Source organism: Dipodomys spectabilis, unplaced genomic scaffold, assembly GCF_019054845.1.
Source record: "Dipodomys spectabilis isolate Male_0828 unplaced genomic scaffold, ASM1905484v1 ptg000002l, whole genome shotgun sequence".
NCBI classification, from domain to species: Eukaryota; Metazoa; Chordata; class Mammalia; order Rodentia; family Heteromyidae; genus Dipodomys; species Dipodomys spectabilis.
Genome location: NW_024870679.1, coordinates 16,421,791 through 16,447,425, shown reverse-complemented (window position 1 = coordinate 16,447,425; position 25,635 = coordinate 16,421,791). Strand labels below are relative to the sequence as shown.

The 25,635-nt window shown below is 38.9% G+C and overlaps 1 protein-coding gene across 4 annotated transcripts in view; it reads left to right on the top strand.

The window, feature by feature from the left end:
- The window catches only part of Rpap2 (RNA polymerase II associated protein 2), a 65,851-nt gene that overhangs the window by 2,671 nt on the left and 37,545 nt on the right, over positions 1–25,635 (top strand). For all 4 annotated transcript variants that reach the window (XR_006147902.1, XM_042683215.1, XM_042683208.1 and 1 more), the window contains exons 3-8: positions 2,627–2,741; positions 5,916–6,014; positions 6,217–6,282; positions 9,413–9,501; positions 21,232–21,267; positions 24,019–24,940. Coding sequence is in view for 3 of the 4 variants with exons in the window: in XM_042683215.1 (XP_042539149.1) it covers positions 2,627–2,741; positions 5,916–6,014; positions 6,217–6,282; positions 9,413–9,501; positions 21,232–21,267; positions 24,019–24,940 (1,327 nt within the window). In the remaining variant the exon portion in view is untranslated. The remainder of the gene's footprint in view (positions 1–2,626; positions 2,742–5,915; positions 6,015–6,216; positions 6,283–9,412; positions 9,502–21,231; positions 21,268–24,018; positions 24,941–25,635) is intronic.

Genomic DNA, 25,635 nt, shown 5'->3' with positions numbered 1-25,635 from the left:
TGATTTGAGTCAACAGTTCCTTAAAACAGGCTGTATACTGATCTTAGTACATGAGACAGTTATTAGGCAGTAAAATGAGAAATAGGACTTTTTTTTCATGAAGCTACATGTGTTCAATATAAAGAACTGTCATTTAATCTGTGTTCACATCTTTCATGTAAAAACAGTTTTTACAAACCTGATGTGTAATCCTAGCTACTTTTTTTTTTTTTTCCGGTCGTGGGTCTGAACTCTGGGTCTGGGTGCTGTCCCTCAGCTCTTCAGCTCAAGGCTAGCGCTCTACCACTTGAGTCACAACACCACTTCCGGCTTTTTTCTTTTTGCTTATGTGGTGCTGAGGAATTGAACCCAGGGCCTCATGCATGCAAGGCAAGCGCTCTACCACTGAGCCACCTTCCCAGCCCGTAATCCTAGCTACTTTAGAAGTGGAGATCAAGAAGATCTCTTAAGATCAGCCTAGGCAAAAAAAGATTAACAAGACCCCATCTCAGTCAGTCACTGGGCACAGTGGTGTGCCTGTCAGCCTAACTCCTAGAGAAGCTTAAATAGAGTGCTTGCAACCGAACACAAGAATAAATGTAAAAGTTTTATAATAATGGAAACCAAAAGACCGGGCCTCAAGTGGTAGAATGCCTGCCTGGCAAGCATCATCAAAAAAAAAAAATTAGGAATTGGTGTGAGAATAGATGTTAATTGCAAAATTTCTTTTTGTTCTATCCCTATTTGGCAAAATAAATTATTAGCAAAATGATGTCAAACCTCCAAACTACTTTTGGAAGGCATACTGCTTCATACAAGGAATTTAGAGTCCAAAGTCTTGGAAGTCACTGAGGGCAGGAGGAGAAAGTGAGGGCATTCCAAGGTCCAAATGTGAGAGGCAATTCAAGGACCAAGTATCAACAAAGGTAGTTCTGGCAAGTATGTAGAAACCAGCCCAGGAAAAAAAAATTGCGTAAGTCACTAAAATCATTGGTATCTTTGGGCGTATGGCAGTGACTTACAACCCTGTTGAACATTAAGATTGGACACTTTTAAGAAAATAACCAGGCCCTGCTAAGTGATGACTCATGCCTATAATTCTAGCTGAAATCTGAGGATCATAATTTGAAGCCAGCCCAGTCCATCAAAAAGCTGGAAGTGGAGGTGTGGCTCAAGTGGTGGAGAACCAGTCTTGAGCAAAAAAGTCAAGTGAAGCAGGACAACAGGTTCAAGGCCCAGTATACACACAAAAATACAATAAATTACCAGTCTTTATCCTCAGAGATTGGCAGGTTGCAGGGGGACCTGATCATAGTTATTGATCTATTTTTTAATCTCAGATGATCCTGATGTGCAGCTGAAATTGAGAATCACTATCCTGGGGTCTTCTTTGATAGATGATCTCTAGGTATATGTTCCCTATTGTGTTGGGGCCAGCACAAGGCTGATAATCCAGTGGTAACAAGGACAAGCCCTCATAGAAACAATTTTATTTCCCTAAACTATGTACAGATATCAGCGTAGCTATTTAACAAGACTTTACAACAGAAGTAAACACTTACTTTTAGTAAACATTATTCTAAGTGTGCTGTCAGTTAACTGGAGACTTAATTTCTACTTATAAGACAGAGGCTCACAAGGGCTCAATAGCAGTGTACATGTGATCATATAAAATGATGTTTATTGAAATGAACTCCAAGGAATGGAAACGAAGTTTCTTATTGTACTGTTTGTCGTTATTTTCCCCCCTTTGGTTTATCCCGTTTGTCAGTTTTTGATTTCTGTACCCTTTGTCTTATATTTGTTTGTCTGATTTGGGAAGAGGAAGGTGAAGCACAGAAACGGTGGGACAAAGGGTAAACCAGTTCATCAGTGATACTCACTGGACACTGTTGGAAATGAACTGTACATCTTGAAGTGAGGGTCGGGAGGGAAAAAAATGGAGAAAATGAGGGAGGAGGGTGGCACTGTTCAAAAGGAAATGTACTTGTTGCCTGACTTATGTAACTGTTACCCCTCCTGTACATCATCTTTACAATAATTTTTTAAGTCATCTTTTTCCCATCTAGTCCATTTTGATTTCTGCCTCCATTTCAGAGAGGAAAAAAAATGTTTTTTAGGCATGTATGACATTGGTAGAGGAAAAATAATTCACCTCATTTTCTCTCTGTAATCTGCTCTGACCTTAGGAATGATCTTCTCAGTCAGAGTCTATGTAAACTGTAACAAGTAACTTGTTTCCTTTTTAGAAACTTTTGGGTCAAAGTAATAGTATAAGCTGGATGCTTGTGGCTCATGCCTGTAATCTCAGCTACTAGGGAGCCTGAGATCTGAGGATCATGATTCAAAGCCAGCCCAGGCAGAAAAGTCCCTGAGAGACTCTTATTGCCAATTAACCTCTCAAAAACAGGAAATGGAGCTGTGCCTTAAAGTTATAGAGCACTAACCTTGAGCAGAATAGCTCAGGGACAGAGCCAGGCCTTGAGTTCAAGCCCCACCACTGACAAGAAAAAAAAAAGTGACAGCATAAAAAATGCAAATGTAAAATGGCAAGGTAGTGCCTCCCGTTAGCATTAGACTTAAAGTTATGAAATGTTGGGGATTAATGAAACTTATAAGTGGGCTAACTTTCTTGTTAAATTTTTAGGAAAGCAGAAGTAGAAGCAGCTGTGAAAAAGAAGATTGAATTTGAGAGAAAAGCTCTACGTATTGTTGAACAACTTTTAGAGGAGAATATTACTGAAGAGTTCCTAAAGGAGTGTGTATGTGTAATGTTGACAAATCATTTATGTTTTATAGAACAACATTTTAAAATCTGTGCAGGGCTGGGAAGGTGGCTCAGTGGTAGAGCACTTGCCTTGCATGCATGAGGCCCTGGCTTCTATTCCTCAGTACCACATAAGCAAAAAGAAAAAAGCCGGAAGTGGTGCTGTGGCTCAAGAGGTAGAGCACTAGCCTTGAGCTGAAGAGCTGAGGGACAGTACCCAGGCCCAGAGTTCAGGCCCCACGACCAGACCCAAAAAATAAAAATAAAAATCTGTGCAAAATGAAACTTCTTTATATTGTTGAAAATTTTCAATTTGGTTATTAGATAACAGGTAACGTACTATATGTAATTTTGTGCATTTTAAAGTAATTACCATAATATTACTTGCTGTATAATGACTTTAAAATGAATCAATGAGGGCTGGGAAGGTGGCTCAGTGGTAGAGCACCCAGCTCTACCACAGCGCCCAGGCCCAGAGTTCAGGCCCCACGACCGGACCCAAAAAAAAAACAAAACAAAATAAAATGAATTAATGAAAGATAACAGTGGTTAAATGGCTATAGTTAAAAGCAGTGTAATTGCCTGGCACCAGTTGCTCAGCCTTACAATCTTAACTACTCAGAAGGCTGAGTCCATAAGGTCATGGTTCAAAAGCAGCCCCAGAGATGAACTCTTGAGACCCTTACTTCATTACCAGCAAAAGCCAGAAGTGGAGGTGTGGCTTAAGTGGTAGACTTGTCAGCTGTGAGTGAAAAAGCGGAGAGTGAATTCAAGCCTCGGTGGCGCACATGTTATTCCACAAAGTATACCTATGTCAACACACTTAGTATTTAAATTATAAAAAACACATTTTAATCTCAGTAGCAGTTGTGTTTTAAGTACCTGATTGTCCTACCTTTGCACTAGTGATCACAATGTCAGTTTTTTGATACTTACGTTGTGCTTTTTATGTGTGTGTGTGTCTGTCTGTCTGTGTCTGTGTGGTATGTTAGTCCTGAGGCTTGAACTCTGGGCCTACATTCAGTCCCTGAACTTTTGGTCTAAAGGCTAGTGTTCTATTACTTGAGCCACAGCTCCACTTATGCTTTTTGGTGTTTAATTGGAGATGAAGAGTCTCATGGGGTAGGGGGAGGAAAAGGGGAGAGGGATTGGGGCTAGAGGTGTGACTCAGTTGGTAGTGCACTAGCCAGTGAGCGAAAGTGTCAGGTACTGAGTTTGAGCCCTGGTCTCTGACCAGAAAAAAGTCTCATGGACATACTTGCTTTGAACTGGAGTCCTCAGATCTCAGCCTCCAGAGTAGCTAGAATTATGGGGATGAACCACCAGTACCCGGGTATCTTGTGCTATTTTGAGTAACAAGATTTTTATTTTTATTTTTTTGCCAGTCCTGGGGCTTGAACACACAGCCTGGGCACTGTCTCTGTGCTGCTTTTGCTCAGGGCTAACTCTACTACTTGAGCCACAGCGCCACACCTGGCTATTTCTGTTTATGTGGTACTGAGGAATCCAACCCTGGGCTTCATGCATGCTAAGCAAGCACTCTACCACTAAGCCACATTCCCAGCCCCACAAGATTGTTTGGTTAATGTAATACTGTGTACTATGTTAAATACCTGAAATACAGATGTGTTAGGACAACACAGAATCATTATGTGTTTTTTAAACAGCTTTACTTTATTAAGCTTTTGAATGAATCCTTATAATCCTCAAGACAAAAATATTTAGAGCTTATGTTGCAAAAAATAATTCTAAGTATGGTTCAGAGCTTTTCTAAACGAGAATGGAAGCATGATACTATTTTCATTGGCCCTGGTAACTACATAGAATCCACATCCATGATGACACTAAAGAAAACAAATCCAGGTGTGTGAGCCAATGGCTCACACCTGTAATCCTAGCTACTCAAGAGTTAGATCTGAGGATCATGGTTCAAAGCCAGCCCGGGTGGGAAAGTCCATAGACTCTTTGTTTCCAATTAGCCACCAGAAAACTGGAAGTGGAACTGTGACTTAAAGTAGTAGAGTACTAGCCTTGAGCAAGAAAAGCTCTGAGACAGCACCCAGACCCTGAGTTCAAGCTCCCAAGACTGACATGTTTGTAATCCTAATACTGGAGAGGCTAGGGGAAGGTGATTACAAGTTCAGGACCAGCCTAGGCTCCATAGCCAGACACTAACTAAACTGGTTTTTGCTATTTTTGTTTTTTAACAAATCCCACAAATGCTCCCTTTTCAAACAAAAAATTTGTAAAAATATTTCAATCCCTGTAAAAACAGAAAAACTTGTTCAAAAAAGATCTCAAAGTTATAAAACAACAATTGAGATCATTTGACTGTGAAGATACCAAAAATAATTGATGCTAACTTATCATCTTACAATTCTGTACACATTTTTCAATAGGAATATTTTGCCCAAAATACTTGAGCCACAATGACTTTTTTTGCAGGGGTGGATGGGAGTTGGTTTGAACCCATGAGAGTGCACTTAACTAGCCAGGCACTGTGCCATGAGTGACTCTTCTAGCCCTTATTATATTGCTTATTTTCAAAATAACCTAGCTTCATGACCAATCCTCTAGTTCTCCCCACCTCACAAGTAGCTAGGATTACATACTTAAGCCTCTGTGCCTAGCACAATAACATTTTATTGATATACCTTGTTTCCTAAGATTGTGTTTTTAAAAGAATAGGTAAAATTTTTACCTATGTGTCTGTGTGAATAATTTTTGTTTAAAAAGAAAAGATACTGTCATTTGCTTTTGATACAGTCGTATCACTTCTTGTTGTTTCAAAATTCTTTTATTAACTATTGCAATCTACAAAGGTCCATGGTCTGCTGTGACATAAATTGTTTTTAATAATTTTTTTGGTGGTACTAGGTAGTTACACTCAGGACCTCGAGCTTACTAGCCAGGTGCTCTGCCACTTGAGTGACACCCTCAGCCTAATAACATATTAACATAATATATTAATTAACATAATAACATATGAGTGTTTATGTTGAACATTTTTTAAATGCTTCTCCTTTATTTTCTCTTCTGATTCTACCTTTTAACTTGGAAGCAGGTGCTTGGGTTATCCCTGCATTTTCAGGTAAAATTGATGAGGATTTGAGCTGATAAATGTCCTTCTCCATTATTCTGAGAGGAGCGCCCTCTCCTGTCATTACAGGGGAAGTTTATCACTCCTGCTCACTACAGCGATATTGTGGATGAACGATCTATCATCAAACTCTGTGGTTACCCTTTGTGTCAGAAGAAATTGGGAACTGTAAGTAACTATTTTTTTTTTTAGCATAAGCTTTTGTATTTTTTATAATTTGGAAAAATACTTTGTAGAAAGACAGGGAATGAAACCTGAGGTCTTGAGCTAATGACTTGAGTTGGCCAAAGCTATGATATGTAGATGACTTAATTTTAAAAGTCTGTTTATTGCTTGGATTCTTTTCTAAACTATACTTTCGTTTATTTAGGTACCAAAACAGAAATATAAAATTTCTACCAAAACCAATAAAGTCTATGATATTACTGAAAGAAAGGTAAGTTCAAATGCTATGTTTAAGGTTTCAGTTTTTAATATGATAATAAATAGAATTCAAGTACATATTGACACAAATCTAAAGAAAACTAAGATAGGATAGAAACTAATAGCAGACCCACTGTATATGTGGAACTTGATATATAGTGATGAGAGTATTGTGTATCAGTGGGAAAAAACAAAGGTTTTTCAATAAATGATACTGGCACAGTTCTATCCAAGTGGAAACAAATGAGCACCTCTCTACTCAGTCTGTTTACAAAGTAGATAGAGAAAAGACTTAATGTAAAAGGAAGATCTTTTCTAAGATCATATGCAAGAATATAAACTTGGGGTAGAAGTTTTTATGTAAGACATTATCAACCTTGGTGGAAAAACTGACAAACTTTTCTACATTAAATTTAGAACTTTGGTTCTGTCAACTTTGGTTGACAGAATGAGAAGTAACAAATTATAAATTTCTGTATATAATTGACTATAGGTTCATATCCAGAATATATAATCTGTAAGAAAAGGGAAAGCAAACTAGTAGAAAACGTTTACATGGTAAACTTGAATGCCTAGTGAACATATGAAAAGATGCTGCATCTTTTATTGAGGGAAATCACAAATATGTTCACAAATTATTTGAGTTCTTACCCCAATGTAGCAAGATTTTTAAAGTCTGACAACATTAGGAATTTTTTGTCATGCTTATAGAAGCAAAACTTGATGCCATCTTTTTGAGGAACTATTTGTTGTTCAAGATGACTGTACATTTATTACCCCAGCATTGCTGGATGAAACCCAAGGACTTATATGTGCTAGACAAGTCCTCTGATCTACATTCTATCAACTTTACACCTACTGTGTGAACAAGCCTTTGTATGACATGGTGTCTATTCTAAAGATATTCTTGATTGTGTGCACTTGGCATATGTTTAAGAACTTTCCTTGAAGATTAACAAAATGTTTATATGCATACAGTAAGGATTATGCAGCCTTTAAAAGAAAGACTAAAATGCTATAACATAGATGAATCTTGAGGGTTTTATGCTAAGGGAAATAAGACAAATACTGTATGATTCCACCTATATGAGATACCTAAAGTAATCAAATTTAAAGAGACAGCAGCATGGTGCCTGTGCTATCTATGGGAATAGAGTTTCTGTTTTGTAAGACGAGCAGACTTTTTATTGGCAGTGGTGGTGGTTGTGGGGTTTGAACTCAGGGCCTAGGTGCTGCCCCTGAGCTTTTTTTTTTTTTTTTTTTTGGATCCGGTCATGGGCCTGAACTCTGGGCCTGGGTACTGTCCCTCAGCTCTTCAGCTCAAGGCTAGTGCTCTACCACTTGAGCCACAGCGCCGCTTCCGGCTTTTTTCTTTTTGCTTATGTGGTGCTGAGGAATCGAACCCAGGGCCTCATGCATGCAAGGCAAGCACTCTACCACTGAGCCACCTTCCCAGCCCCCCCTGAGCTTTTTTTACTCAAGGCTACCACTCTGCCACTTTGAGCCACAGCGCAACTTGTAGTTTTCTGGGGGTTAACCGGAGATAAGAGTCTCACAACCGGACCCAAAAAAAAAAAAAAGAGTCTCACAGAGCTGGGTGCCGGTGACTCATGCCTGTATCCTAGCTACTTAGGAGGCTGAGATCTGAGAATCTCAGTTCAAAGCCAGCCTGGGCAGGAAAGTCCATGAAACTCTTATCTCTAATAAAACACTCAGAAAACCAGAAGTGGCACTGTGGCTCAAGTGGTAGACCAATAGCCTTGAGCTGAATTGCTGAGGGACAGCGCCCAAGCCCAGAGTTCAAGCCCCATGACTGACACCTCTCCCCCCCCCCCACCACCCCCCCCCCCCCCCCCCGCCAAAATAAAAAAGATTTTGTTCCTGGGGCTGGCTTTGAACTGTCATACTCAGATCTCAGCCTTCTCCGTAGCTAGGATTACAAGCGTGAGCCACCAGCACCTGGCAAGATGAGCAGACTTCCAAAGATGGATACTGGTTATGTGTGAACATAATGTCCCTTAACTACGTTCTGAATGGGGAATAAGATGAGCTTTAGGAGATTGAGCACCAAGGTGAGTGTTCAAGGCCAGTGTGTGTTACATAGACATTGTTTCCAAAATAAAAAAAAAGTTAAGATTTTAACAAAGTAACAGCATAAAATTAGAAATAATTGAATTGTCCATATAGAGATTATACTTAAAACATGGAATGTAATAAGACACAGTAAAGTGTAACATAAAATTATGTAATTGAATCTTAAAAACATGACTGAAAGAGAATAGTACATAACAATATGATCCCTTTTAGGTAAGTTTTAAAATAGGCAAAACTCAGTAGTATGCATTATAGGGACATACATATTTGTGTGTGTGTGTACAATAAAGAAAATCAGCAAGGCTGATATATTATAGGCAAGAGCCTGTAATCCTGGCTATTCAGGTGGCTGAAATTTGAGGATCATGGTTCAAAGCCAGCCCAGTCAGTAAAGTCCATGAGACTCTTATCTCTGTTTAACCACCAGAAAACTGAAAGTGGAGCTGTGGCTGAAAGTGGTAGAGTGCCAGCCTTGAGCAGAAAAGCTCAGGGACGTGCCCAGGCCGAGTTCAAGCCCCTTGACTACCAAAAAGAAAAATTCAAAGCAAGGCTATGAACAACACAAAAGTGGGCCATAAGTTCAAGCTCCAGTAGTAAAAAGAAAGGGAGGTAATTAAAATGATATTTGTTACAGTGTTTCCTTCTGGGGATTGTAGAGAAGTACAGTGTGAAGGGCATTTCAAAAGTACCTGAGCTGGGGACCCGTGGCTCACGCATGTAATCCTAGCTACTCAGGAGGCTGGAGGATTGCAATTCAAAGCCAGCCCAGGCAGGAAAGACAGTGAGAGGCTCCAATTTACCACCAGAAAATTGGAAGTGGCGCTGTGGCTCAAGTGGTAGAGCGCTCACCTTGAGCTGAAGAACTTAGGGACAGCACTCAGGCCCACAGTTCAAGCCCCATGAACAACCAAAAAATAAAAGTACCTGAACCTGGGAGTATAAGATTTGTGGGCTTGTTTATCCTTTGAGCTACATTTTTTTTTATACTATCTTTATGTAGGTTATATTTCACAATAAGAAAATGACTAATTTTACAATGTTCTTTTCAGTCTTTTTGCAGCAATTTTTGTTACAAAGCATCTAAGATTTTTGAAGCACAGATTTCTAATACTCCAGTATGGGTTCGAGAAGAAGAGAGGTAATTTAAATCATACACATTTGTTTGTTTTCCTAATAATTCTTTCTGCTTTTTGGTAGACTGAGAATAGATCAATCTCTAATACCAACTTAAGTTATTTTTAACTCTTTCCAAAGATGCTTTCTCTACTTATACCATCTTGTATCCACTTCAAAATCATTTATCAAGCCATTTTTTTTGCTATCTCTATTTTCTTCAGGTTTGAGTACTTCATTTAGCTCATTTAGAATAGATTTTTCTGGGCTGGGAATGTGGCTTAGTGGTAGAGTGCTTGCCTAGCATGCATGAAGCCCTGGGTTCGATTCCCCAGTACCACATAAACAGAAAAAGCCAGAAGTGGCACTATGGCTCAAGTGGTAGAGTGCTAGCCTTGAGCAAAAGAAGCTCAGGGACAGAGTGGCCAGGCCCTGAGTTCAAGCCCCATGACTGGCAGCAAAAAAAAAAAGATGAGATTTTTCTGAATCTTTGCCTAAAACCTTACTAACCTATCATCAGAATGTCCGTCTCAGAATTTGAAATCTTGCCACTTAGTATTTATGGTTCTTGAAATTGTCATATAGATATATAGCCTTTATTTTCTTTAAAAAAAAAAAAGATGAAAATAGTCATTTGTTTCCCTTAACCTAAACGAATTAATTTATATTCAAAGTATGCAGTTTATCTTTAGTACCTGGTAGAGGACACGCACACATATATGTACCAACTTGTGAGTTTAATAACGATTGAGATATAGCAGAGTGCTGGTGGCTCGTGCCTATAATCTTAGCTACTTAGGAAGCTGAGGTTTGAAAATCAGGATTCTAAGCCAGCCCACGTAGGAAAATCCATGCAACTTTTTTTTTTTAAAGCTGGAAGTGGAGCTGGAGCTGTGTCTCAAGTGATAGAGCACTAGTCTTTAGCACTCAAGGACAGAGCCCATGCTCTGAATTCAAGCCCTGATACTGCCCCCCAGAAAAATAATTATTGAGATAGATAGCAGAATAATATTTTTCTAACTTTAATGGAGATGTATAATGTATATTAGCAAGATTAAGATATTGCTTAGTGAGAAACCATGAATAAAAGGGGAAAAAATTCATGGGAGTAGATATTCTTCTATCATCTATGTCTTGCTTACATCAACTGTAGTTTGAAAATATTAAATGGAATATTATAGAGATAATTCATAAGTTTTAAATTAGATCATTTTGACGTGGTGCTGTGACTCAAGTGGTAGAGAGCTCGCCTTGAGCTGAAGAGCTGAGGGACAGTGCCCAGGCCCCGAGTTCAAGTCCCACGACAAAAAAAAAGACAAAAAGTTGAATTAAATTACATCATTTTGAATAGCATGATTAAAACTCTTACCATGCCAAGCATCTGTAGTTCATACCTGTAATCCTAGCTACTCAGAAGGCTGATAGAGGATGCTCAGGCCAACCCAGACACAAAAGCCTGTGAGATTCCATCTCCAATTAGCAAAATGCTTGGCTGAAAATGTGGCTTAAGAAGTACAGTGCCAGAGGCTGGGGGTTTAGCCCAGTGGAAGGGTGCCTGCCTGGTGCGCGCAAGGCCCTGGGTTCAGTCCTCAGCCCTGGAAAAAAAAAAGTACAGTGCCAGCCTTGAGCAAGCAAGCCAAATGAGAAGCCCCTTAGTTCAAGTCCTGATAGTGGCTGAAAATTAAATTTGATAACATCTTGCTCCTTTCTTCTGCTCAGGAGCCATTCATTTTCCCCAAATATCCACACAGTATACTGCACACCTGCTAATCACTTAATACTGCATAGGAAAGAACATAATATTTTTGGGGTTTGATACTGTCCATGGTTTCAAGCATCTATGAGGAGTCTCAAGAGTATCCTGCTATCTGCAGGAGCGTGAGAAATAGGTAACAAGAGACTAGGCTAAGTTTGGTACGTCTGGGGACAATCAGATGTGGGGGTTTTTTGTTGTTTTTGGTCATGGCACTTGAACTCTGAGCCTGAGTCTGAGCTCTTCAGCTCAAGACAAGCAGTCTACCACTTGAGCCATAGCACCACTTCTGGTTTTCTGGTGGTTAATTGGAGATGAGTCTCATAGACTTTCCTGCCTGGGCTGGCTTTGAACCACCATCCTCAGATCTCAGCCTTCTGAGTAGCTAGGATTACAGGCGTGAGCCACCAGCACCTGCCTTATCAGATGTTTTGGAATATAACTTCATTTGGTGTTGGTATGCAAGATGGATTAAAGAAGAAAGAATCACAATGCAAAAGCTTAAAGGGTCCTTATATTCAATACAACTAACAAACTCAGATTCATTTAACAAACTCAGATTCTAAGTGTGTTTTTTCAGCTAGTGATAGATTTTGATTCATCATATACAACTTGATTAGAAGAAAACAGTAATCTAAACATTTGTCCTGTTGTATGTAGTATGACTATAGGCCTTGATTATGTTCAGCATTTATTACTTTTGCAATCATATTGGTATTTAGATGCAAGTGTTACCTTCATTTCTAAATTTTTAGGATTAGGGATTATACCAGTGTTACTTAATAAACCCACTAGAGGTCACTGTTATTACAGAGATTGGTTTTCTTTTTTTTGTAATGTATGCTGAAAATTTCTAGTATTTAGTATTTTTGAAAGCTTTTCTGGTTGCTGGGTGCCAGTGGCTCACACCTGTAATCCTAGCTACTCAGGAAGCTAGATCTCAGGATCACTGTCCAAAGCCAGCCTCCACAGGAAAGTCCATGAAACTCTTATCTCCAGTTAACTACCAGAAAACCTGAAGTGGCGCTGTGGCCCAAGTAGTAGAGTACTCATCTTGAGCTGAAAAGCTGAGGGGCGGCACCCAGGCCCGGAGTTTAAACCCCATGACTGACCAAAAAAAAAAAAAAAAAAGGCTTTCCTAATTATAAGCTTAACCGAAATATGATACATTGAGAACTCTACTCACATGTAGTATAGTTACATCATTTAGAGTTAGGTTTTTTGGGTTTTTTGGGGGGTTTGGGTTTTTTGAAACACTATTAGCATGTATTGTACAAGTGGGTTTCATTATGAACCATGTATCTTGATTAGACTTATGTCATCACTCTTCTCTTTTCCCCTCCCCTATTGCTAAAATCAATATCATTTTTTGCCTTTCCTGAGGCTTTAACTCTGGGCCTGGGCACTGTCCCTGAGCTTCTTTTGCTCAAGGCTAGTGCTCTACCATTTGTGCCACAGCACCACTGCCAGTTTTTTCTGAGTAGATTATTGGAGACAAGGGTCCCCAGACTTTTCTGCCTGGGGTGGCTTTTAACCACGATCCTCAGACCTCAGCCTCCTGAGTAGCTAGGATTACAGGTGTGAGCCACTAGCACTGGCTTCTAAAAATAATTTCAACAGGTGTCGTTGTCCTGTTTTCATACATAAATGTAAATTACTTCAACCATATTCACTCTTCTTTACCCTCCCACTGGTACCCTCTTCTGCACAGCACTTTTTTTGCATTCATTCTCCAAAAGGGTTTCACCATGATGTCTCACACTTGCATATAATGTACTCTAATTACATTAATCTCTTATGCCTTCTTCCCTCATCTTCCATCCCCCCCCCCCCACTCTCCTTGATTTCTGTGAGTTTCATAATGCTTTCTTAACACACAGATACCATGTATTTTGGTATCAATTCACCCGTTACCATTTTCTTTTCCTCTACCTTCTCCCTTTCCTCTACCCTAATCCCTTCAAATAATCCCATTACTACAGACTTAGAATCAGTCTTTTAAATGAAAAAATGCTTTTAAAAAATTGTAGAATTTAGGGCACTGGTGGCTCACGCCTGTAATCCTAGCTACTCAGGAGGCTGAGATCTGAGGATCGAGGTTCAAAGCCAGCCTGAGCAGGAAAGTCCATGAAACTTTATCTCCAATAAACCACCAGAAAACTGGAAGTGGTGCTGTGGCTCAAGTGGTAGAGCGCTAGCCTTGAGCTGAAGAGCTGAGGGACAGCACTCAGGCCCAGAGTTCAAGCCCCGTGACCAACCAAAAAAAAAAAAATTGTAGCATTTAGTATTTGATGCAGTGTTTTTATTAACTTGATGCTCTATACAAATTATGTCATTGTAATTTAATTAGTGTTAAAAATAAAATTTTAATTTCAAAGAATTAGAGACCTTATTGCAATGACTTCAACTTTTTGACCATTACAGTGTATCATTATAGTCTGTTAGATAGATAGGTAGATACATATATATCAGACATTAACTGGAAAAAAGCTTGAGACCCCTGTATTATTTCCTACTCTGTTGCCATTGTAAAACACTAGTGGCAAATATCTTAAGTTGATTGGCCCTGGTCTGCAGTTTGAAGAATACTGTTAGATCTAGCTTATGGTTTTAGTCCTTTTACTAAAATAAAGTTGCTTATCACTAGTCCTTAATTTCCTCATTTGTAAAAATAGACAATTACATTTAACCTATTAGTGCCCTTTAGCCCAAATGTTTATAATCCTGAATGTTGTATCTTCAGTCACAGCTATAATAATGAAAGTTTTCTAGTGTAAGACAAGAGAAATTCATACCTTGTGACAGTATCTGACTTGAGAATTTAGAATAATTTGAACTCTTTCACTTATAAAGCTGAAGGCTAAGTCTGGGAATGTGGCTTAGTGGTAGAGTGCTTGCCTAGTCATGCATGAAGCCCTGGGTTCTATTCGTTATTACCATATAAACAGAAAAGGCCAGAAGTAGTGCTGTGGCTCAAGTGGTTGAATGCTAGCCTTGAGTAAAAGTTGCTTAGAGACAGTGCCCAGGCCCTGTGTTCAAGCCCAAGAACTGGCAAAAAAAAAAAAAAAAAAAAAGATGCAGGCTAATAAAGGAATAGATCAGAGGTTATGAAAAAGAGTCCAGAATATTTTAGAGCATATTCTGAGCTCTTTGAGGATGTCTTGATCTCTTCTGCCATTGGAAAACAATATTGAATTTGAACCAGTTCAATATAAAGGTTTTTTTACTTTGACTCTAAAATACCAAAGCCTAGTAGCATTCCTCAAAATTTATAATAATATTTGATAATACAGTAGGTTTACTACCTCACTGGTACAGATGCATAAATGACTAACAAACTGTTAAGACTGATTCATAAATTTTTGCTCTGTATTTGTCTCAAGGCTTTGGCCTTGGAAAGGGTCCTGGAAATCTTTTAGTCTCTAATGTGGTAGAGAGCAGCAGTACTGTGATAAAATGTCTCTTGATACATTTTTTTTTTTTTGGTCAGTCATAGGGCTTAAACTCTGGGCCTTGGTGCTGAGCCTCGGATCTTCAGCTCAAGGCTAGTGCTCTACCACTTGAGCCACAGCACCATTTCTGGTTTTCTGGTGGTTTATTGGAGATAAGTCTCATGGAGTTTCCTGCCTGGGCTGGCTTTGAATGGTGATCCTCAGATCTCAGCTTCCTACAGTAGCTAGGATTACAGGTGTGAGCCACCAGCACCCAGCTTCTTGATACTTTTATAGAGAAAAAACATTGACATAGAATGATTTGGACCCTAGAGCAGTACAGTCCTTCTCTTGTTGTGAGTTAGCAACTTTGTGCCCACTTAGTGGTCAGAAAAAGACCACACACAGTTTGATGCCATGGGAGAGAGTGTTCATTTAGTCACATTTATGTCTCCTTTGGTTAAGATGGGCTCTGACAAGTTTTTAAGGGACCTTTATAGAATTATATGTGAAAATCCAAAACTTTCAAGAAGGAAGAACAGATGTTGAAAAGCCAATTGTGATTTAGAGATGAAATGAGGGTGAATGGTTAATGCTGATGGAGCTAAAAGTGCCATCATGTGGCCTCAAGTTGGGGATTTCACATGTCACTTCTTGGCAATAAACACTATAATCTCAGAGGTGCGGAAGCCAAAAACCTCTGCAGCACAACTTTTATAACCTCTTCCTGGACAGCCATTTCTGTTGCTCTGTAAGCAGAATGAAAACTTTCTGAAACAGATTTTCATGCTTCTCAAAATGTATTTGAAAAATTCCCACCAGATTGGGCAATTCTAGCCTGCTGCTTCTGAGGTTTATATATTAAACATTTCAAGTGATAACATATATATGCATGAATGTATATTTATACAAGTGGATATACATATAAAAAGTTTGACATAGTTATTTCTAGTTTCATTTTGTTAAAACTAATCACCTAATTTATAGCTTTGAGAAAATGTTTACCAAGAATTGTTTTGAAGGTATGCTTGAACTAGAATGATTACTTAGTTTTGTTTTTTAAATTTAGCTTCTAGAACTGCTTGCAGAGCAGAATAAATTGTGTAGAAAGAAGATAATATGAAGAGAAAATATATTTTGTAAACAAAAAGAATTTGGATTTCACTCAAGAAAGAATAGAAAAGAATCGTGTATCCTGTTGCTTCATTCTTTCTGAAGCAGCACAAAGCGAAAGCAAACAGGAGTTTTATGTTGAACCTTTCATCCAAAACCTGAATAGATGCACATCTTATTCTAGTGTCACTTACCATTCCTGACATGTATTAGGAACCAGAAAAAAAAAATTTAAGATCCTTCATGACCTAGTTAATATCTAGAAACAAAATTGAGTATAGATCTGTTTATCTAAAGGCTAGACAGTTAGGAGAGGAAAGCAGTAGTAACTCAATTCAATGAGCAGGATTAAGCAAAACATCTCCTCCTTCACGACTTTATGTGGGAGAGTTTGTAATTCCCATTAGCAGCAATGTGTCAAGGTTTAGATTTTTTTTTTTTTTTTTTTTTTTTGTCTGTCATGGGGCTTGAACTCTGGGCTTGGTCAATGTCCCTGAGCTCTTCAGCTCAAGGCGAGTACTCTACTGCTTGAGCCACAGCGCCACCTCGCCACCTCCAGTTTTCTGGTAGTTTATTGGAGATAAGAATCTCACAGTCTTTCCTACCTAGGCTGGTTTTGAACTGAGATCCTCAGATCTCAGCCTCCTGTTAGCTAGGATTACAGGCGTGAGCCACCAGCACCCAGCTAAGCTTCAGATTTTTAAATGAGGCCTAACTTTGAATCTAAATGTACTGCGAAGTCAATCTCTTAAAGATTCGGTTTCTGCACTTGTAAAAATAAAGATACATGTTAAGGTTAAACAAATAATTAGTTTGGAAAGATGAAAAATACTGGAGGCCAGGTGCTGGTGGCTCACGCTTGTAATCCTAGCTACTCAGGAGGCTGAGATCTGAGGATCACGGTTCAAAGCCAGCCCGGGCAGGAAAGACCGTAAGACTCTTCAATAAGCCACCAGAAAACCGGAAGTGATGCTAGCTCAAGTGGTAGCCTTGAGCTGAAGAGTGAGGGACAGTGCCCAGGCCCAGAGTTCAAGCCCCACAACCAAACAACAACAACAAAAAATACTGGAGATAGTCGGTGATAGTTGCACAACAGTGAAACTGTACTGAACAATGTAAATGCACTGAGCTATACATTAAAAAAGAACTATTAAATTGTTATGTTACTCACTTGAACGTAGGGCCACATTCCCAAAGAGACCTTTGGTCTCTTTACCATAATTTTTTTCAGTCCTAAGACTTGGAATTCAGGGACTCTCCCTTAGCTTTTTTTGCTCAAGGCTAGCATTCTACCACTTTAGCCACAATTCTACTTCTGGCTTTTTTTGGTGCTTAATAGGAAGCACTAAATTAATCCTACTTAATGCTACTTAATTAATCCTACTCAGGATCTGAGTAACTAGGATTATAGATATGAGCCACTAGTGCCCAGTTTTTACCACAATTTTTTTAAAGTTCACCTAACTTACATAGTGGACACTTACTAAATGTCAGGTTTTATTATACATTTAGAGTTTTCTTTCTCAAAAAATGTCAAGCAAGGGGGAGACAGGGTGAGAATGATTACATTGTAAACATGCGTGGAAATACCGCAATGAAACTTCCTGTATAACTTATGTATGCATATGTGTAAGTTGGGTGTGTATGTATGTCAAAAAAACAAGGTGTAACGCTGTAGTTGCAGCTACTAGGAAAGCTGAGGCAGGAGGATTACTTGAATCTAGGAGTTGACGATCAGCCTGGTCAACATAGTGAGATCCTATCTCAAAAACAAAAGTATGTGTAGCTGGGGAATTCTCATATGACTGTCTTAAACAGTGTTCATGACTTAAAATCATCTTTTCCTTTTGATTACCTCTTGATTCAGGCATATATGCACCTCATTCTTATTTGGAAATGTTCTGCCATCAAGATCTTGAAATACAAGCTTCCCGTCTCTGACCACAACAGTTAATCTTATCTATAGTTTCAGTCTACTCTGTAACCTCATTTTGACCTCCTCTCTCCCCAGCTCCATTTTTCTGGATTGGCAAATCTTATGTTGGTCCTTCTAGACAATCTTACATTCTTTATTCCCTGACAACCTGCCATGTCTACTTCCCAAGTTCCAGGCATCCTTGTTTCTGTGCTGAACATTATTTCCCTGTTCCTGAGCATTACTGGTGAACCTTCTCAAATAAGACCACTAACACTTTAGATAGTCTATCCTATTTAATGCAGTGTCACACCTGTGTTGCTTGTTTTATGAATGATGGATCTATGGATTGAATATAAAGACTCACATGAGGACACCTGGCTTAATATAGATTTGGAATTTAGACTCAAATCTGGACAGACATGGGATTGGCCGGTACTTGGCATTCCTTTGGCCCTGAAACTCAACTGTTTCCATATAGTACTTACTGACTACCTGATAAATTTAGATCTTTCCATTGAATCAGTCCTATAGTAAATATTTTAACCTCCTAGAACCATCAAAGGCATCCAGCAGGATCTCCTTTAGCACTCAGATTGCTGTGTCTCCTCCTTGCTGGTACCTTGTCTTTTTACTGGGCCCCTTCTCTGGGCCTTCCTTCATTATTCCTTCCTCCTTTAAGACTTCCTTTCATTCTGATACTTTGTCCTCTACTTTCAACAAGAAAAAAATATATATCCATTAGGCTTATCACCATTATGATAATCAGTGATCTAAGCAAGCACCATCTCGGGGAGTAGAGGGTACAGATTCTAGGAGGTGGAGGGTTGATGACTCAGATAAGGAATTTGAAAATGTTGAGGGCAGTCCTCTTCAAAGGAAGTTCTCAGTGAAAAGGGCTAGTGGGGTGGCTCATTGAAGGACAGGATTTTCTTTGTTTCTTTAAGAGAGGAGTTAGGTTTAAGCATAACTACGTGTTTTGTTTTTTTTAATAAGTTTTTTATTGTAAAAATACTGTACAATCTGAGGGTCGAGGTTCAAAGCCCGGGCAGCAAAGTCCGTGAGACTCTCTTCTCCAAACCACTAGAAAACTGGAAGTGGCTCTGTGGCTGAAGCAGTAGAGCGCTAGCCTTGAGCTGAAGTGCTGAGGGACAGCGCCCAAGCCCAGAGTTCAATCCCTATGGCAAAAAAAAGTAAAAATAAAAAACAAAACAGAGATTGCAAGGTAATCCTATCAAGCACTGTTGCCTCCTCCTTTGTTTTTCCCCTACCATCCCTTCCCTCCTACCACAACTACATTCCTCCCCTCCCTCACCTAAATTGTAAAGTTCGTTTTTCAACATAGTGTCTTGTACATCTCATTGTTACAATAGGTCAACCTGTATCCCTATTTAAAGTTTGTTGACTACTTGTTTTAAAGAACTTTGGAAGGCATATCGATAAATCCCTGGATTCATAGGGTTAACTTCAGATGTCTCTAGGTGTAAACTATATCTTATGCTGAAATGTTTCCTCTCTCAAACATGATGAGTTCAGCAGGAATTTTTTCCTATGTCCTGTAGCAGCTTATATTATGGTACTGAAATGATATTCTTTCGAATTAAACAATGCAACAGTGTAAATTTTTATTGCTATTATATAAGTTAATTTTAAAAAGTTGAATATGAAAATGCATTTGAAGGTGAAGCATGCTGGAACATGCCTGTCCCAGTTCTTAGAAGGTGGAGATAGGAGGACTGCAGCTTGAAGCCAGCCCAGGAAGATATTAGTAAGACCCTGTCTCAAAAGTGAGCCATTCACAAGCAGCAGGAGACCTTATCTAAAAAACAAAACAGATCAAAAGGATTGGGGAGAGCCAGGCACTGGATGTAATCCTAACTACTCAGGAGGCTGAGATTTGAGGATCACTGTTCAAAGCTAGCCCAGGCAGGAAAGTTCACAAGACTCTTATCCCCAGTATACTACCAAAAAAGCCATAAGTGGAGCTATGGCTCAAGCGGTAGAGTACTAGCCTTGAGCAAAAAAATTAAGAGCACCTAGGTCTGGAGTTCAAGGCCCACAACTGACCAAAAATAAAAAAAGGAAGGGCTGTATATCACTCAAGAAGAATGCTTGGGGGTCTTGAGTTCACTTCCTAATACTGCCAAAAAGGCCTGACTCAGTTTTTACTGGGTTTAAAGGAATGTGGATTTCTCTATTAAACAGCTATTTATTTATACTTGCTACAAGACTTTTTTTTTTTTCCTTTTTTTCTTTTGCCAGTCCTGGGGCTTGAACTTAGGGCCTGGGCACTGTATCTGAGCTCAAGGGTAGCATTCTACCACTTAAGCCACAGTACCACTTCTGGCCTTTTCTGTTTATATGGTACTGAGGAATCAAACCCAGGGCTTCATGCATGTGAGGCAAGCACATTACCACTAAGCCACATTCCCTGACATAAGTTTTATGAATCACATTCCCTCCATATTCCTGATACCATTTTACTTCAATGGTAATTTACTGTCCATAAATTTTTTTACTTTTAGAAGATATGCTATAATTATTGTAAGCCATATTGAGTTTGATTTTTGGTTTTCCTCTTACTACTTGTATAATTTGGAACAAATGTCTTACACTCTTGAGTTTAGTTTCCTATATGTTACATAGGTATGATGGTAGCAGGCTGTCTCATTGTAAGGATTCATAGTTGTAAAACCTTAAAACATGTGTTCTTTTAAGTTATAAGATCCTTAAGATCTGTTTCTATTAGCATACTCAACATAGTATATTCAGATTTTGATTTTTGAAATGCACATTCTGCATTTGCAAGTTAGAATACAATTAAAAATCACTGTAGCTATATGTACATTTTCAACTCTTGCTACTCAGACCCTACTACTGAGCCACATGCCAGGCAGCTGCATGATGCTGAGCCATACTAATATTACGTGGGAAGACTGGGGTGTGGATGTGGCAAAAGCAAAGTAAGAGACCTGGAAGTAGACTAGTTAGGAAAACTTAATTGAACTTAGTCCTGAAAATGATTAAGATTTAGGTAGAAGACTTAACACAGACTTTTTGTGATGAATTTCTCAGTACTTTTTCCTTTTCATTGTTTCTTTGATAAAACTCCTCTCCTGAGGAAGGAGCAAGCTGCATGAGGGTTGTAATCCTTGCTGGTTCAACGTGGAGATGGGGGATCTCTGGTCAATGCCACACTGGCTCCATTTCAACCACATGTCACAACAACAAGCACAAGTAGGAGAATCCCAGTCCAAGACATCCTTAAACAAAGCAGGATGCTAGCTCAAGAAGAATGAGTGCTAAAAGGCATCACTGACTTGGTAAAATGTCTGTTTCACAAACAGGAGGTCCTGAGTTCAGACCCACCCCTCTTCCCCCACCCCCTCCTATATGTGTGTGTGTGTGTGTGTGTGTGTATACACACACACACACACAAACTATTTTAGTTATGTTATTTGCCCAATGCCATTATAATAAATACTGGACAGTGTTTGACTCATCACTTATCTTCAATTTTCTGTCTCTGTGTTTGTTTCCTAGGCATCCTGACTTTCAGCTGCTACAGGAAGGACAAAGGTACAGTTGGTGAAATGTCACTTTCCTTCTATATGGTACTTAAGTTAATAGACACATTAGGCGTGAACCAGGTGATAGGGCCTATTGAACTTCCTGTGCTGATGCATTGAAAGTGCCCTATTGTATCCACACAAAGAGTTATTTGACATGTTCAGCTTTTTCTTTTCAGATGACGAGGTGATGTGTTTGATGTACATGATTTATTGTACAGCTGTTCCTACTGAGGAAGTCTAATTGAGCCAGTTGAAATATGACACACTCTTCATACTGTTTTTATTTAAGTTGTGCCAATTACATTTGTTGAAAGGTTATTATGGTCTTCTTTCATAGGATTTCAAGATAGTAATATGTCAGTTTTTTGACTATTTGAAAGAGTGTCTATAAAGCGTTCATCCCAACTCCAAGATGTGATTTTGTGTGTAAACCTCTTAGTATTGCTTGTCCGACCATGGCTGTCTCTCGCATTTCCTTTAATCCTCAGAACCAATGCTGCCTACCTTAGTCATATTCACAGCACAAGTAAGAAATACATATTTATTGGTGTATATTTTCTTTTTTCTTTTTTTTTTTTTTTTGGTCAGTCATGGGGCTTGAACTCTGGGCTTAGGTGCTATCCCTCAGCAATCCAGCTCAAGGCAAATGCTCTACCACTTGAGCCACAGCACCACTTCAGTTTTTCTGGTGGTTTATTAGAGATAACAGTCTCACAGACTTTTCTGCCTGAGCTGGCTTTGAACTGTGATCATCAGATCTCAGCTTCCTCAGTAGCTAGGATTACAGGCGTGAGCCACCAGCACCTGGCTTGATGTATATTTTCATAGCCTCAACCTATAATGGACTTAAAATTCCAAGAGAATGAATGAAATATATGTAAGGTGAATTTTTTATAAAAGATATATTTGCCTTTATTCTTATCTAAATGACAGTTCCCTGGCTGTATGGGCTAAAATTTATTATGGATATGTAATACTGAAATTTTTTCTATCTTTTCTCTAGTAACACTTAGCCTTACTCTTAGCTTTTTTTCTTCTTATCCTTTCTCGACACTTCCCCACAGTACATTTCTTGACCCAAAAACTTCGTTATCTAATGTTTCAAAGGTTTGTCAGGTGTATTTGAGAGCAACTGCTCATGTGTGCTTATTTATCTTGAGTTGAATTAGAAAAGCTACTCATTGCCTTCTCTCTTTGATAATTATTAGGCTTACTTAAACTTAGTCTAATAATCTAAAGACATTGTCAAAAGGACTATTTCTGTCTTTTATGGTTAGCATTCTGTTGTAGCTAAGTGTTTGAGTTTATGTATCTTTCATTGAAAAACATTGATTTGCCAAGCTTATTTTTATTATGACTTTTTTTTCATTCTGTAGGATTTATTTCCTATATAATGATCAGCCACAATTGGAAAGTGTCTATCTGTCTGTCTGTCTCTCTCTCTCTCCCCCCTCTTTTTCTCTCCCCCTCTCCCTCTCTCTCCCTCCCTCTCTCTTCTCTCTCCTCTCTCCTCTCTCTTCTCTCTCTCCTCTCCTTCCTCTCTCTCCTCCCTCCCTCCCACCCCCATCAGTTTTGGGGCTTGAACTCTGGGCCTGGTTGCTGTCCCTGAGCCTCTTTGTGCTCCAGGCTAGCACTCTACCACTTGAGCCACAGCACCACTTCTTGAGCCACAGCACCACTTCTGGTTTTTGAGTGGTTTATTAGAGATAAGAGTCTCACAGGGAGAAAAATCTTTCTGCCCAGGCTAACTTCAAACCATGATCCTTAGATCTCAGCCTCTTGAGTAGCTAGCATTACAAGCATAATCCACCATGCCTGCCTTCTCGTCTTTTTTTTATCTTTCAAACCTTTGGAAGTAGAGCTGTGGCTCAAGTGGTTAGAGCACTAGCCTTGAGCAAAAAAGCTCACAGACAGCACCCAGGCTTGGAGTTAAGTCCCCAGAACCAGCACCAAAAAAAAAAAAAAAAAGTTAAAGCTGGGTGCTGGTGGCTTACGCCTATAAACCTAGCTACTCAGGAGGCTGAGATCTGAGGATCATGGTTTGAAGCCAGTACAGGGAGGAAAGTCCACGAGACTACAAAGTCTCCAATTAAGCACCAAAAAGCCAGTAGAGCTGTGGCCCAGGTGGTAGAGCAGCAGCTTTGGGCAAAAAAAGCTCAGGAACAGTGTCTGGGCATTGAATTTAAGCCCCAGGACCTGCACCAAAATGAAAATAAAAGTTAAAAACCTTAACAGAGATCTTGCGATGTATTTTTTAGTATATATTTTTATTGTAAAGATACTGTACAAAGGGGTTACAGTTACATGAGTAAGGTAATGAGTACATTTCCTATCGAGCATTATTACCCTTCCTTTGTTTTTCCCTACTGTCCCTTCCCTCCCCACCTCCTCAGTTCCTCCCCTCCCCCCCAATGTATTTTTTGAGATCCTGGTAACCTACCAGTTTTCTAAAGAAGCCCTTTGAAAAAAGAAATAAAATAGCCAACAGAAAATAAAAATTACATAATTATTTGCTTTTTTTTTCTTTTTGCTATACTCTTTTTAACAATTTTAAAATAATGGGAACAGGCAAAGAAGAAAAAGAAGAGTATCAATATGTATTAGATAGAAAATGGAGGTTTCCTTCTGAAATTTCTATGTCAGAGTCTGTAGATAAAGGTGTGGCTAGGGAATAAAAATTTTTATCTTGATTGTTTGAGATTAAGTACTATAGGAACTTTGCTTTCCTGATACTGTGAATTTGTCTTTTCTTCTACAGTGGCCATTCAGGAGAAGAAGTGCAGTTCTGCAGTAAAACCATCAAAACATCAGATATTGACAACACTTGTCATTTTGAAACGCAATATGAGTCTAGTTCTTCTAGCATTTACAGTGATAGTAACAGTGATAATGAACAAGACTTTGTTTCCTCCATTCTACCAGGAAGCAGACCAAATGCAAAGGGTCCAAGGCCACAGCTGCACAAGAAAAGCATAATGAAAAAGAAAGCTGGTCAGAAAGCTAGCTCAGAGTGCAAAGATATAGAGCAAGCAGTTGTAGATGTTGCTGCACAGTTAGGTAATTGTAGCTTAGATGATCAGGAGAAAGCTGCCCATGAACTTCCTCCTTCACAGAAGGTAAATGCTCCAATTTCTTCAAATAGTCCTTCGCATGAGAAATTAAATGCTTCAGCAGATTCTGAAGGCAAATACAGTATGTCAGAAATAACACTTGTGGGCCTAAGTAAGAAAAGTGCTGAACATTTTAAGAGAAAATTTACAAAATCAAGCCAAGTTTCTAGGTCAGACTGCAGTTCAGCACAGGTGTGCCCTGAAGTCATGAAGACAAACTTACTTAAAGTTCTGAAAGAGACTTTGATTGAATGGAAGACAGAAGAAACTTTGAGGTTTTTGTATGGCCAGAATTATACTTCTGTGTGCTTAGAACCCTCTTCAACCTCTCTCGTTAATGAAGAACTAGATGAAGATGACATAAATTCCAATCCAGGTTGTCATTCCCCATCTCAGAACAGCCTCGATCAGTCGTTACCTTTTAGATGCTCAGATACAGCCAGCAAACCAGTGCCAAGTTATGAGGACTTGAAAAAAGAAACTGAAACCCTGAATATGAGGATCAGGGAGTTTTATAAGGGACGATATGTTTTAAATGAAGAAACTTCCCAATCACAAGACTCAGGAGAGGTATGTGTTGATGAGTTTTTCCAGGCTGCTAACTCTTGAAAAACCAAGATTAGTAGATCTAGTGTTGGGACTATATATAGTGACATAGACTTACTAGTTGAATAGTGAAGTACTTTATGGATAATAACTGGTAAGCCTGCTCATTTAAAATACTATAAAATTATGATAAAGGAACTTACTGGGAAATAAATACAGAGAATAGAAAAAGTGCATTCAGATCTGGACTTAATTGTCTCTAGCTTTATGAAAAATTAGTTAGAGTCTGTTCATCTTTAGTGTTCACAGTCATTTGAGAAATGAAGTCATATGGCAGGAAAAATGGGTAATAGCCTTGTTTTGACCACAAAATATGTCGCTCTTAATTTATAAAACAATATAGAAGTGGGAATATTGTACATTTTAATTTTTTCTTACATTTCTGTAGAATTTTTTTCCTAGCCTAGCACCATACTTGGAATTAGCATTAAGCCATGAGAAACATAGGTCTTGCTAGTTTCATAAACTAACCTCTAGTCTCTCACTTGTCCCTTCCCGCTGGTTCCCAGCCCTGAGATTCATTTTATTATTTAGTTAATTTTACCATTTTGTTTTGTGGTGCTTTCAAATAAATATAAGGAGATGTTTCCCCATTTTTTTTGTTGGTTGATTTGAATGATCTTGAGTATATTTTCAGCTTTTCCATAATATGATGATTG